General features: G+C 32.8%; 1 protein-coding gene across 2 annotated transcripts; it reads left to right on the forward strand.

The window, feature by feature from the left end:
• Window positions 1–4,795: 4,795 nt before the first annotated feature.
• TAP38 (thylakoid-associated phosphatase 38) lies at window positions 4,796–8,944 on the forward strand. 2 transcript variants are annotated; one of them, XM_078312116.1, is made up of 11 exons: window positions 4,796–5,253; window positions 6,330–6,458; window positions 6,566–6,668; window positions 6,781–6,891; window positions 7,042–7,121; window positions 7,284–7,337; window positions 7,446–7,562; window positions 7,934–7,988; window positions 8,082–8,114; window positions 8,470–8,516; window positions 8,640–8,944. In XM_078312116.1, the coding sequence occupies exons 1-11, from the start codon at window positions 4,898–4,900 to the stop codon at window positions 8,761–8,763; spliced, it is 1,209 nt and encodes a 402-aa protein (XP_078168242.1). In that variant the 5' UTR covers window positions 4,796–4,897; the 3' UTR covers window positions 8,764–8,944. The 2 variants fall into 2 exon arrangements, with proteins under 2 accessions (XP_078168242.1, XP_078168243.1); XM_078312117.1 differs by lacking the exon at window positions 8,640–8,944 and having other exon boundaries at window positions 8,371–8,517.
• The last annotated feature ends 6,708 nt before the right edge of the window (window positions 8,945–15,652 follow it).

The following is a 15,652-nucleotide window of genomic DNA, read 5'->3' on the forward strand; positions in this document are numbered from 1 at the left end:
CGGTCGACCCAAACCGTTTAACATGATACTCATATGAATATATACTTGCAGACCGAATTTTATATTTTTAAATTTTTTTTTTACTATTATTTAAGATAGGTAGAAAATCACTTGACCTGAAAATTATGTATCATAAAAAAACAATGATTTTTTTACTTATCTTAAAAAATAGTAATATAATTCTAAAAAATATAAAACTTGTTCTTCAAGTACATATTCTTATGGAAATCTGTGCTATGTACGGATAAATCAACAGTTTTAATCAACAGTTAGAATTTTGAAAACAAAAATATTGATCGGTATTACGGATAAATCTGTGCTATGTATAGTACCATAGACTCACTCGTATAAATATATATATATAGGGGATGAGCTACGCTACTCCATGAAGTAAAACACGTTTGTACTCCACGCTGTATTTTCATTTTGAAAATTCAAACGACTGATCCGAACTGTTAGATGTGATCTTCATATTGAAATGTGCTTGGAGACCAAAATTTACATTTTTTGGAATTTTTTTACTATTTATTAAGCATTTTTTAAAATTTCTGTTTTGCTGTGAACAGTAAAATTTTCTGGACCATCGGATCAGCAATTTTCAAAAACGCTTAATAAATAGTACAAAAATTCCAAAAAATGTAAAATTTGGTCTGCAAGCACATTTCAATATGGAGATCACATCTAACGGTTCAGATCAGTCGTTTGGATTTTCAAAATAAAAATATGACGGCGTGGAGCACCAACTTATTTTACTCCATGGAGTAGCGCAGTCCATCCCTATATATAGGAAGTAAGAATAAAAATATAAAAACAAAAGGGTGTGGTATTTGTTCAAAGATCTTTGAACGAAGTCTGATTCAATCAATTCATATGAACTGTTTAGATTTACGAAACTATCTAAATTTGTTAAATTCTAAATTCATTCACACAAATCTTAACGGAAATCAGACAATATAAATCCTGTTTTCAATCAAATTTGTCCGAAGAGCACAAAACCCGTTTTGAATTGGAAAATGGTAGATAAAATGGCTAGTACACTTTGACTCCGGTTTGTGGTGCGGCCCAATTAACCAACACGGAATTAATGGAACATTTCATCACGCTTCATCCATGCAATCATCATCTCCATGTAAAAGGCTTCTACATTTGTACTGGTATATAATCCACATTCAAGAATTACTTCCCTTAGAAAACCATTCTAATTGAAAAAGAAAATAAATATGCAGAAGATTGGTGCTGCTAGATCTTGCTGTCATTTTAGCTCTCACTCTTCTTCTTGAGACCTCGTGTCGAGATCAAAGAAACGCGTATGTACCCGACACGACGTGCAGGAATTTTAATCCATGGAGGCAAAACAAGCAAGGTAATATTGCTTTGTTGCACGCCATCTCCTCTCTTAATTTCATTTTGTTCTATATTTTCTGGACCCAATTTGAATTATTTTCATTTTCTAGATTCATAGAAGGAAGATAGTGGAACTAGTAGATTATGACTATGGAGGAGCCAATGCTAAGCACGATCCGCATGGTACAAAGTTCGGGTATGACAGTTAATGAATGAAAGGAACACACTGTTGCAAGGAAGGCAAACACAACGAATAGAGGAAGATGATGCACAGTGGAAAATGGATGGCTGCTCCTGCACAATAAAGTTCTGACTACAGACAACCTGAGAGCAAGAGGTTTTCATACTGTTGGAATGTGCTATATGTGCAGAAGAAGTGATGAAACAGTCAAGCATTTATTCTCAGAATGTCTGACAAGTCAACAAGTATACAACGGGACGTTTCAGGGGTTACTGGTACGGATACCAGGGAAAGACATAACAGAAAATACCAGGGAACTCCTGTTAATTTCTCTTTTTATAATCTGGCGTGAAAGATGTAATTGCATTTTTAGAGAAGAAATCAAAAACACAGATCAGCTAATTCAAGAGATAAATACACAGTAAAGAATCAGTACACCTGACAACACGCGCGGAGGAAGCAAATGTGGAGTGAGAAGTGAAGGCCAGGAGATTTAGAAATAGGATGGAATTCCTGACATTGTACTTTCTTTTTCATTTCGTTTTTATTTTCCTTTCTTAGCTTTTGTAAACTGGGTTTCTAATCAGAAACTCAAAAAACTATTACCAATTATGGTTAATGAAAAATGAGAGCTAGATCCTCATTGTTTTTTCAAAGTTCGGGGTATACCAGCAAGTCCCTAGCTCGATTGCCGATAGACCAGGTTTTTATTTATTTATTTATTTATGACTGTATGCCATTGTGCAAAATAAAGACAATTTAACGGTTACAGTTGGTATGTCGAAAATAAGAAATTAAAAACACAGTTTTGTACCTAATAAAATTCATGTCTTCCTTTTTACAGCAGAGGGAAAGAAAAGAGAATGTAAGAGGTTCTTGGTAGCGTGTCTTAGCACGTTTATAAAGTGCCTAGTTGTTGTTGTAACTTTCTAATTGAAATATTGAATAATAACATCGATTTTAAAATGCAATTTTTACACGAGGAGTGTTCAAATGCCTTCATTTTTTGTGTCTCCGTCGTGTCCCTATTGTTTAAAATTTTAATAATTCAAAATCTATAACTTAAAAGTCAAAATAAAAACCATTGGATATGATCTACAACATTTTATCTATACATGTATAATTTTTTTTTTTGAAGGTCAGTTAGGAATTGCTTCAAAATTATGACATTCTAATTTTATTTTGATTGTTATCAAGAAATTGTAAAAAATGTACTAATGTGGATAATTTAGAGACGTTGTTTTTTCAACTTATTGATTAACATAAAAACAATATTGAAATTTGATAATTTTTTATGAGTACATATAAAAATTAACATAGATCATATTTAACGGTTTTATTTTGACTTTTAAGTTATAGATTTTGAGTTATTAAAATTTTTAAAAATAGAAGCACAATGGACACAAAATATAAAGACGTTTGAACCATCCTCTTTTATATTTAACGGTTTCTCTGTTTCTGTTAGATCATCCGTTTAATTTTTGTTCGATCTGACTTTATATTCGTAGCCCGATACCAATCTAAATCGCCTCATGAACAATCGTTCGCGTTAATTTCAAATGTAACGAATTGGCATTTCTTATAAACTCAAGGGGAAATGTTTATCCCTCAATAATTTTAAATTAAAGTCTTCTCCCTTCTAAAATTCATAATATCATATATTTACTCTTTAAAATTTTAAAAGTCAATCAATTTACTCAATTTATTATTTTTTCTATTAAAACTCATTTTAAATTTATGAAATTCTCATTTTTACTCTTAATTAGAAAAAAGTATGTAGCATGTGTAATAAATATTTAGTATTTTAATTAATTTTTATGTGAGAACAAATAATTCATTTTCATGCTTACTATTATACACATACAAGTGCATATCTTAACATCATTGTGTATGTGTTGGAAGCATATATATGAACCGTTTGCTTTCGCAAACTCGTCAATTAGATTTTTGACATACGATACATATTTTCTTATTTTTTTTAATAAAGAATAAAATGAATATTTATAAATTTAAAATGAATTCTAATAATAAAAAAAAAGTTAGGTAAAATTATAAGTATTTGAAAATTTAAAAGATAAATATGATATTATGAATTTTAGAAGAAAATTTCATATTTTTTAGGAATATACATGAAAAAAAATTACACACATAAACTTAAGATGACACATCAACATTGCGAGTAGGGGTGTCAATTGTTTGTCGCACCTAGAGGGAGGAAAATATGGGCCTTTTTAAAATTTAAATATAAGATACTTTTAACTAACGTGTGTGAGTGTTATTATTAACGAAAACAAAAATAACTATAAAATAAACAAGTGTATGAAAAGTAAATAGTAGAGTTTAGAGACTTAACACGAGAGTTGTTTACGGAGTTTGGCACTACTAATGTCTACACCTTCAGGGCCCGCGACCTTCGAGATAGAACAGGTGAGCCCTTACAAAGCTTATGAAAAATCACACAGTTCAAGTACGAAAATGACTCAAGAGCACTAAAGGCTCAAAGTAGAACAAGGCAAGCAACAAAGGCTCAAAGAAGAAGAACGGACAACAAAGGCTCTAGTGTTTGTAGTAAATAAAGATACCTCACAAATCACTCGAATTCTTGCAATAGATTGAGTGTAGTGGAGAAGATTTTCGGTTGTTAAATTAGTATTGAAGTTTCAAGGTCAAGCAACCATGGTGGTTTTCTTTTTGAGTTAATTAATAAGAAAGTGGTTGACGGCTGGAGCACACACAAGAAACTTTATATTTGCTTCTATATATAGGGAGAGAAACAAATCTAAATTTATAGACGTTGCTATATCTAAGGTCTGCCTTTGACGACCCATAGTGATTCATCCATTCATAATTTGAATAAAATTAACACATGAAAGTTGTAGCTAGATTTCGATTTCTTGAAAATTTTAAGCTTTGATTCACTCAAATCGAAGTTCGTATGACCAAACAGAGGTCAAAATATGAACAGGGTGTAATACTAGATTTAATCAGTTATAGCGGTTGTTACCATTGTATAACGGAAAAAATTCATTTCCAAGGTCCACAATTCTGCTAAAACTCCAAAGGCCAACCGTTGTGGCAGCCGTCACAACGCCTATGACCCGTTATAACAGTTACCGTTTCCTTACGTGATAATTTTAACAAAGGATAAATAAAATAAAGTTAATTCTTATCCATTAGGACATAAATAAGATCATTGGATTTGAAAATGCTTCTGCTCTGCGCCTCTGCCTCAGTATCGTAACCGTTGACGCCCCTAATTGCGAGCTCCGAAAAGTCAAAGCGAGGCAAGAACGTGCAATTTTTCAAGTTCTCCGGGCCGTCTGATCAATTGAACCGCATCAAGATCAGGAGAGAGAAAAGACTAGAGGTGTGATGACCTCTGAGGTCCCCTGTTCTCGCTCTCTGTCAGACACACATCACCCTTATCAAGTCGCTCACTCTATTACTGAAGGAATGGCGCTGCTGAGCGCGCCGCGGCTGCTCCCGCTCGGATCCGGCGGAGGATGTATTCCCTTTTCTAAGGTCAGTGTACGGTGCGCCGCGACCATAGCAGCTTCCGACGCGGCTGTTTCTGAAGTGGCGCGGATACGATGGGGGTCAACCAAGCAGCAGGGCCCACGCTCAGAGATGGAGGATGACGTCATCATCCGATCCGACGGCCTTGCTGGCTTCTCCTTCGCCGCTGTATTTGATGGCCACGCCGGTTTCTCCACCGTTCGATTCCTCAGGTCACTTTTCTGTTCTTGTTTAATTTTAAAGGTTATTTCGTAGATAAATTGGTGCTTGTTTATGCGTTGGTATGATACTTCGTCCCCTAGTTTGTAACTGAGATAAATTTCTGAGGTTTGAGGTCCCTTGTGAAATGATTTTGATATGCGAATTAATTGTTAATATTATCTAAAACTCTGTTGTATTGATTTATAACTTGATCTGTCCTTGACTTTTCATTCCATTTAACTTCATCAAGTCCCTTGGACTAGCTTGATATAATCGGATAATAAATTCAAAACTCTCGAGTAGAACTAGGGTGTTCTTAAGTTCACCAAGCTCCTTTGTGCACTCAACTCTAAAAACTATCGGATTGTCTTCAAACGACGAATCTGAACTGTTGAATCTCATCTACCTTATGAGTGATATGTCTACAAACAAAAATTTTAAAATTTGGAATTAATTTTGAAATACTCTAAAATTTTAAAAATGGTCAAAAAACGTTCAAAAATGAATGAACTAAAATTAATTTATAAATATTCTAATTTTGACCGCTTGTTTTTATAGTAAATTAATTCGAAAGTTTAAAATTTTTGCATGTAGACATATCACTCGTAACGTAGATGGATTTCAAATGTTCGGATTCGTCGTCTGAAGCCAATCCGATAGTTTTTAGAGTTGAGTTAACAAAGGAGCTTGATGAACTTAAGAACACCCTAGTTCTACTCCAAAACTCTCTGCTCTCCAAAAGATCTCAGTTTAATGGTTTTGAGGGAGATTTCACTTGGGTGCCACATTTAGCAATTAGTTCATGGTTGCTAAGATCAAAGTTGTTTCATTTACACTAAGTAGAAATATGAATTAGTAGTATGCAACTCTGTTGTTTTGCTTTCCTTGTTAATTGAAACACCATGGTCTTGATATTTGTAAAAGAAGTTATCTGTTCATGATTTGCTGACAAGTGTTTAATGTGAGGCCATGATTCATTACTCTGCTGTTATCCTTGATCCAATTGTGTTGAGAAATATACCATTTCTATGAAACATTATAATTCTAATGAATGATTATTGTACTGATGGGATGACTGATAATGCAGAGATGAACTATACAAAGAGTGTTCATTAGCATTGCAAGGTGGATCAGTGCTAAATAGTAAGAACTTTGATGCCATAAAGGATGCCATCCAGCTAGCTTTTGTGAATGCTGATTCAAGACTATTGAATTGGTTAGTGCTTACTCAACCCAAGCATTATTTTAAAATTTCCAAAAAAACACTTTATCAAGACATTATACCTAGCCTTATCAATGATCTTGTTTATCTATGTTTTGAAGGCTTCAACAATTTGAAACAGAAGATGCATCAGGTGCAACTGCCACAGTAATGTTCATCAGGAATGATCTACTAATTGTTTCCCATTTGGGAGATTCAGCTGCTGTGAGTTCACATTTCAGATCCTTTTCCATTTCCTACTAGTTTATGAGTAATTTTTCTTTGCATTATATTATTCACCTTGTTGGTGGAAACTCATCAGGCCTTCAAATTGTAGGTGATGTCTCGAGGCGGAAGAACTGAAGTTGTGACCAATCCCCATAGGCCGTATGGAAATAACAGAGTTTCACTTCAAGAAATCAAGCGAATCAGGGCTGCAGGTGGATGGGTCTGTGTTTTCCTTTCTATTTAGTGGGACTTGTAATTTTGGTCAATAATATTGCCAGGGAGTATAATTCAGTGGTATACCAAAAGGAGTTTCTTTTTTGTGACTTTCTACTTGTTAATGTTTTCTTTCACCAATTTGATAAATTCATAGATTAGCGATGGGCGTATATGTGGAGAAATCTCAGTTTCGCGTGCTTTTGGAGACATACAATTCAAGACAAAGAAGAATGAGTTTGTCCCTTGTACTTATTTATTTATTTATTTTTCTGTTTCTCTCAGCATCAATTATGTTTTTCATAATTAGAGCTACTTTTTTATTGAATTTATTTTTTGAAATTTATTGGAAGTCTATACCTTCTAGTACTAATATTGCACTTCGGTCCCATTATGAAGAATGCTTGCAAGAGGAGTTGAAGATGGAAGGTGGCCAGAAAAATTTGCTTCTAGGTAGGCAACTAGGCATATCTGACACCAATGAGTTTCTTCGGTCTTAACTGTAGTTACAGTTAGTAGACATGTTTGGATTTTGATTGTTGATAAGTTTCTCGTTTTCAGAATACAATTCAAAGGAGATCTGCTTACAGCTTCACCAGATATATACGTCACAGAGTTGGGACCTAATGCGGAGTTCATTTTGCTAGCATCTGATGGTCTTTGGGATTATATGAAAACGTTTGTTTCACTATCCTTATATATTTCCTTGTTTTTTTTTTTCATCTGATAAATCTGAAGTGATAATAACAAGAATTTGTTGAGAAACCAATCGACTAATCGAATTATATCAATTGTTTCTTTGATCCTTTTACATCAATCATCTTATGAAGCTTTAATCAATAAATGCTTCTCTCATTCACAAGATAATTTATATTTAGGGTTCATGAGCTGGTGACCTGTGTGTTGTTTCCAATGTAAAAATTGAGATTACATAATCAAAAGTACCTTTGCTTGAAATCTCCAGAGGCACAATTATTAATATGGGACTTTAAGCCCTCTCCATTTATCAAAATAGATAAATTGGTTAATTAACTAAATTGTTCATACAGCTCGGATGCTGTAGCTTTAGTTAGGAATCAGCTCCGGCAGCATGGTGACGTGCAGGTACATTTTATTTTTTCATATATTCTTCTTCTTTCTTTTAATATTCCTGTTCATACTGATTTCAAATGCTCACTTTGGTTCATCTTACCTCAGCTTGCATGTGAGGCGCTTGCTCAGACGGCTTTGGTATTACCCTTGCTCCCTTTTCCCTGCCTTTTCTTTTTCGTGTGTAGATATGTGGTACCTTCAATTTCAAACTATGGTTATTATTTTTTTTTACATGGGTTTGATTTCCTCCAGATATTGTACTTTTCTACTGGTTTCTAATGGTTTTGCTCTTGAAAAGGGCTGAATCTATGTTTAACTTATCAAGTTCTGATTTAAGTTAAAACATGAAACAGGCTAAAACCTTTTTTTTTCATATCATACCTTAATATACCAGCTTTTGCATGTACCAAGACAGCAGCAAGTAGGTTACTCCTGAGTCAAGTAACTTGTCAGGCATTAAAATGAAGTTATATGAATTTTTGGCTAAATGCAGAACCAAGGGTCACAAGACAACATCAGTGTGGTAATTGCAGATTTGGGGTATGTTATTCATAAATTAGACAAATTTAGCAATTTTGTTTGGTTCACATTTTCTTGCTAAGTTGTTATCTGTTGTAGTAGACTTCCACCATTAATTTGACAAGGATTTTGGCATGTTGGCAGGAGAACAAAGTGGGATGAGTTACCTTTGCAGGGGTCAAACTTGTTGCTTGAACTTGGTCAAGCTTTTGCAACTGTAGGTATTGTCTCTATAGGAATTTGGGTTTCTTTATTTTATGCTTCATAACTCATATGTATATAATATAATTTTTCTGTTGTTTTGGTAACTCATATGTACATAATGTAATTTTTTTTTCTTTTTTTTTTTCCATCTTTCTTTGTATACGTAGTAAATAAAGTATATGAACAAGCGTCTTTTGCAGATATTGGTCATTTATAGTTGTTTTAGAAATATTTTTTAGAATTAATTTTAACCCTTCTGTAATTTTCTGTAATTTTTGTCGCATTCAGTTTAGACCTTCCATTCCAGTAGTGCATTATCCGCTACCAGATTTTGTTTGGTCGAATTTCAAGTATATAATTCCAAAATGCAAGTAGCACGTAATTTTAATGAGTGAGGCTATCGTACTCACGGATTGGTTCATATTACTTATTAATATTTTTGTTTTCAAAATTCTAATAGTCCATCTGAACAGTTTGATATGATTTATATATGAATATGTATTTGAAAATTAAATTTTTTATTTTTTAGAATTTTTTTACTATCTAGATAGGTAGAAAATCAATAGATTTAAAACTTTCAAAGTGAAAATTTAAGCCATAGTGTGAGCCAATATGCAATATGCATGATACCATTACCATAGCCTCACTCAATTTTCTTATCTGGAAGTTTCAAAACTTAAATTTATTTAATTTTCAATGTTTAATGGATATTTCTATTCAAGAAAGGCACATTTTGGACTAGAGATTTTTCCATATTTATATCAGCATGTGGGGTCCATAATAATGGATGACAGGACGAGTCCTGACTAGGGGTGTTCATCGGTTCGGTTGAAATCGAACCGAACTAAGCAAACCAAAGTTATAATTTGGTTTTAAAAATAGAACCGAACCGATTTATCATTGCAACCGAGCCGAATTGAACCAAAGTTTTATTTAGATTTATTCAGTTCAAACTGAAATATATATATTTTTTTATTTAAAGCAATTGATTTATAATAAACCGAAGTATATAAGAAAATAAACCGGGGTATTAAGAAATAAACCAAAGTATTTAAAGCAATTAATTAAGGAATAAACCAGAATGGTTCGGATCAAATTCATGATATATAAAAGTTCGGTCAGTTCGGTTATTTCGGTTTTGAAAATTTCAAACCGAACCGAACCGAAGTTATAATTCAGTTTTAAAAAACAAACCGAACCGAATCGTTAAACCGAAAAACCAAACCGTTTGATCCAAACTAATTCGATTCGATTCAAAACCGATTAAACCGGACCCAATGAACACTCCTAGTCCTTACTCCTATAGCTGATTTTATAGGATTTTCAAATAAAAAATAAAAGATTTTATAGGATTTGTCCGCGTACTGTGGCAGCGGACCCACCACATACCTGTTCAAGAGCTTCCAGCAATCTTTTCTAGAATTTTTTTAGAAACCGTAAATAAGAAAAAAGAATTTACTAAACCTTGATTGCTTTAGTTTTTACAAAAATTATAAGAACATGTATGTCATTTTATTTTATTTAGAAGTTTTTTTTTGAATCAAATTGTTATTTCCGTTCAAGTTGTTTTCACAAATTTAGAAAAAAATAATGTTATAAAACTTGTAAAAATACTTCGGACTAAAATGACAATTTGATACGAAAAAAACAAATAATTCATACTGAAGACATTTCAGTTCTGATTTTTGTAAAAATTAAAACAATCAAGTTGGTTTGATAAAGTATTTTTGTTTATTTATGGTTTTTTTCTTTTTTAAAAATCTCGTTTTTAACCGTTACCTTCATATTGGAAAAGTCCAAGATGCTTTTGAACTTGTTTGTTGAGTTGTTTTTTACTCACTGCAGAAGAGTCTATGAAGTCACATTTGCTGATATTTTCTCGACAACCAATTTTAAAATCCGAGTCGTTCGTTTTTTCTTAATGATGAGATCCGAAGGCTGGGTATAACTAGGGGTGGCAACGAACCGAACCGAACTGAACTTATCTTAGGTTTGAGTTTGGTTTGAATTAATTTCGAACCGAACCTAGTTTGATTCGTTTCGAACCGAACCTAGTTTGATTCGTTTCGAACCGAACTCATTTCGAATTGAATTAATTGCGAACTACACATTTTTCGAATCAAACCCGACTCGAATCACGAACTAAATTATTTTTTAGCAGCCCTAGTTATACGGGTAGTTTATACATTATTTTTTTCTCGCGGGACAAAATTCAAATGGCTTCCTTTTATCGGTATGAACTATGGAATAAGTGTTTTTAAGTTGAAAAATTGTTCATAAAAAAATACATCAGAGACGGCTTTCCTGGTATGAACTATGAGAGACGACCGAAAAGAGAGAGACAGTCATCTAGGCCGGAGAGAGGAGTGACAGCCGGAGAGACAGCCAGTCGCCGAGAGTGTCGGTTAGATTTTAGAGCTAGAGGGAGAGTGAGTTAGGGAGAGGTGGAGAGAGAACTAGGTTATTGAGATTTGAGAGCGAGGGAGTATCGACTAAGTTAAATTATGACTCTCTATCTTGGATTTTAATTTCATCAGGTAAATGGATGGCCGGTGATTTTATGAGATTCGAACCACAAAAAAATCACGAACGTATTTCGATCGAACCAGGCTAGGTTTGAGTTTGGTTTAAATTAATTCCGAACCGAACCTGGTTTGGTTCGTTTCAATTCGAACCTATTTCGAATCGAATTAAACTCGAATCAAACCCGAATCGAATCACGAACCTCGAATTTTTTTGCCAGCCCTGAGTATAATAGAGCCATAAGAGTGCGCGCCAACCTTTAAAGAATAATATATAGTTTCTCTTTCTCACGAACTAAAGATAATGAGATCTAACTTGGTTATTCTAACTTAAATTGATCTAAATTATTCATGTTTGGTTGATATCTAAAGTTATACCATGACTTAAATTATTTCTTGTTTAGTAAAAATTTGATGGCTTAAGGCATGATTTGATATTATAAATTATTTTGTCCTACAAAATTTGAAATAACAATAATAAAACTATTCTTCGTATTTTTTTTCTTTTCATTTTAATTGAAAGAAATTGTACAAAAAAAATGAGTTATGTATAAATTAATTCTATATCTTAGAGAAGCACATTGTATTTAATGAATCTTATTTAATTAAAGTTATATGTGTACTAATTTATTTGTCAAAAATATGTTAGGTTGATGAACAAATTTTTTATTATTTTGTAGTACAATTTAAAAAATATTTTATTTAATTATTTTCTAGATTGCATATTTTGTTGATTTAAAAAGTTATGTCATTTAAAAAAAATATTGATTCTATAATTGATAAAGTTATAAGTTTCCTTGTATGTAAATGAAAACAAAATTAATTGCTTATTTTATATATTTTTTTAAAAATGATTAAAAATAATAAAAATAATGAAAAGTTAGGCCTCATACTCAATTAAAATTAAACCATCTAGAGAGGTGATTTAGTTTAGGCCAATTTAGTCCGGCCTAAAGATCAATTTATTCTGTCTTAGTCTGACTCAATTAAATCACGTTTGGTAGAATAAGTGAGGCCGAAAGCCCTTATTCCATAGTTTAGTCCACAACCAAACATGACCTAATTATCTAAAATCACTTAACAACACATGGATTCTGGATATGAAAATCATGATCACGATCGAGTTGTATGTACCCGATAAAATTTGAAAAATGAGACTAAAGTGTCCTTATTAGCAAAATCAGCATAATTGAGGTTTCAATAGATTTACTTGGTGCAATTATTCTGTGCTGTTATTAAGCATGATCTTCGCCTTTTATGCACTCATTTTTTCAATTATACCCTTGACTTGCATCAACTTAACAAATCAGTGAATTGCTTGATCCCTAAGGAGAAGGATGCTCATATTATTAGTAAGTTCAGACCAATTAGTCTAGTTAATTATAGTTTTAAAATTACTTCAAAAAATTTGACTAATAGGTTAAATCATATCATGAGTAGAATCATAGACATTAGTCAATTCGCTTTTATCAAACATAGATATATTTTAGATAATGTCGTCTTAGGTCACGAATTGATTCATCATAGTACTGTTAGTAATACTCATAGGGTAGTTATTAAAATCGATTTCGAGAAGGCATACGATAAGATACATTGGGACTATATCTTTGAAATTTTACAAAGTTGGGGTTTTTGGAATAAATGGTGTAGATGGATTACAGATTGGCTAACAAGTTCTCAAACTTGTCTTAACTTTAATGAGGATCTTACTCAATACTTTTACTGTAAACGAGGTGTTTGACAAGGTGACCATTTGTCACCTTTTCTTTTTATATTAGCAGCGGATACACTATGTAAAATTTTCCATAAGGATAGGCAAGCCAATAAACTTCTAGGTTTAGGACCTCCTTGTTTATTAGGAAAACCTATCACTAACTGTCACTATGCCGACGACACCATATTATTTTTTACAAGCTAATCATACTAATGTAGCATCCGCATGGTGGGGTATGATGGGATTTGAGGCATTATCTGGTATTAAAATGAACTTACAAAAGATTGATTTCCTTTACAATAGGACAATTTCAATGTAAAATATGACACCTCAGGAGTGGAATATGCACAAACTTTTCAATGTAAAATAGGACAATTTCCTTTACAATACTTAGGACTCCCTTTAAAAGATAAAAAATTAAATGTAGCTGATTGACAATTTCTTATCGATAAAGTAGAAAATAGGTTACAAAGTTGGAAATGCCAACTATTATCTTTAGGTGGAAGATTAACACTAATTAATTTGGTACTTTCAGTGATACCCTTGTATACCTTATCTCTATATAGAGCCCCTAAGACAATCATAAGAAGATTATATACAATTAGGAATCAATTTCTTTGGCAAGGTTCTGGTAAGTCTAGGAAAAAATATGCTTTAGTTAAATGGTCTAAGGCTTGTTTGGCCAAAACTCACAGTGGTTTAGGCATTCTTAATTTTCAGGAAATGAACATTTCATTACTTTTGAAATGGTGGTAGAAATTTCATAATTCTCAATATTTTGCCTTATGGAAAATTGTTATTCAATTTAAATACTATTCTCCATCACCATTACAGTTCTCTCCTTTTTGGTCAAACATTATCAAATTAGATGCGTTAGGTCAACTAAATGTTACATATACTCTTAGTTCCCAATCTGATCTTGAATTTTGGAATACACTATGGTATGGTAATTGTACCCTTGCAACTCAATACCCTCAATTGTACACTATATGCTCCCATAAATCTGTCTCGATAGTTGAAGTGATTAACTCACAAGGGTATGCAATTCACTTTAGAAGAACACTTGTTGGAATTCTACTCTCAGATTGGTATGAGATTTTACAATTAATTAGTTCATCTAGTTTTACACATAATATAGATAGAATTGCTTGGAGATGGACTACCACATGTTTGTTTCTTGTTAGATTGATCTACAAGATTTTAAACTTTCGGGGGATTAATGCCAATCAATTTGCTATCATATGGAAACTGCCGATTCCTCCCAAAATCATAATTTTTCTTTGGCTTCTATTACATAATAGAATCTTAACTAAGCAAAATTTATCTCGTAGGGGCTAGACCGGGGATAGTCAATGTCACTTTTGTCTTGATGTTGAGAATAATAACCATCTATTTCTCAATTGCCAACAAGCACAAAAAATCTGGTTCTGGCTAGGGAAAACTCAAGATTTCTTTACTACATGGACAAACTTGTTGATATTTTTCACTTTTCATCTAATTTTAGTGTTGTAGAACAAAAATGTTTTTTAGTTATTCTAAGTGCAGTAAGCTGGACATTATGGAAGTATCGAAATGAGATATGCTTCCAATCCGGTTCACCTAAAACGGTTAGATCTATCATTCTATTGATTATTTCAGTTTTTGAATATTGGGTATGGCACATAGATAAGAAGATTAAAGAAGCTGCTATCGTTTGGCTCCCAAATGACATCAACGCAATTCCTCTTCAGATGTGGGACCCTGCTGGCAACCTAACTGTGTCGTATTCTGACAATGGTCTTAATGAGACAGTCCCGTTGATGCTATTAGGTGCTGTTGAAGACCCTCCCGCTGTAGGAAGTGTCGCTGGAACTCCAGCCCCTTGAAGAAATGAATCTCAACCATCAATTTTGTAATGATCCATTGGGTTGATCTGTTAGTTTCCTTAGCCCCCACTTGAGAGGCTTAGCGTTAGATAATGACTTTACTATTACAGTATTTTGGTGGACTGTTAAGCGTCGTGCATTTGTGTTTTGTAGCGTATTAGAACCTTCTATTTCTCACTATGTTAGGTAACAAACTAGTTACCTTGTAAGTTACTTCCAGTTTCAATATATTGAAACGGGCATATGATGTGCCTTTTATAAAAAAAATAAAAAAAATTGGTGCAATTATGTTTTCAAACTAAAGATCTATTATTTAGTTTAGTAGTAAAAATAATGTCCTCCTATATTTGTGTAGGAGGTCGCAACTTCAAAATCTAAATAAAGAATTTCTAATAAATATTAAAATAGTTGAGTAATTTGATATCCAATTTTGTTAAAAAAGAATCGTCTCCAAACTGCATCGACAGTGATGTGAGCTCAACAAATTCATTTGGAAAATGTTTTAAGATCTAAAATTTGAAATTTTGATTGTCTGACATTTTCAATCGAAGAATCTTTTTTTTAGGCACATTCGGTCCAAAGATAAGCAAACATATTTATTCAAAAATAAGCAGAACAGGTCGGAAAATTCAGGCCCGGTTGTTTTACTCACGTTTTATAAAACCCGGAAATTAAAACTTGGATGATTTTTTACGTGAACCGTGAACCGATTCAAGATCAAAATTGGTTCTCTGCTTTTTATTTTGAAGTCTGAAACATCTCCTTTATTCTCTTTTACCAGTGTTGTAAACAATAGCTGTTTAGGCTAATTAATCGTTCGAAAGTACATGTCCATCCCATAAACGCATATTG

Source organism: Carex rostrata, chromosome 12 (assembly GCF_964058835.1).
Source record: "Carex rostrata chromosome 12, lpCarRost1.2, whole genome shotgun sequence".
Taxonomy (NCBI): Eukaryota; Viridiplantae; Streptophyta; class Magnoliopsida; order Poales; family Cyperaceae; genus Carex; species Carex rostrata.

What these genes read in the sequence shown, in the direction of transcription:
- TAP38 (XM_078312116.1), top strand. Translation starts at nt 4,898, where the DNA reads ATGACCTCTGAGGTCCCCTGTTCTCGCTCTCTGTCAGACACACATCAC. An exon ending in TTCAAGACAAAGAAGAATGA is followed by an intron (nt 7,122 to 7,283) that starts GTTTGTCCCTTG and finishes CCCATTATGAAG; the next exon opens with AATGCTTGCAAGAGGAGTTG. An exon ending in GTGGTAATTGCAGATTTGGG is followed by an intron (nt 8,517 to 8,639) that starts GTATGTTATTCA and finishes GCATGTTGGCAG; the next exon opens with GAGAACAAAGTGGGATGAGT.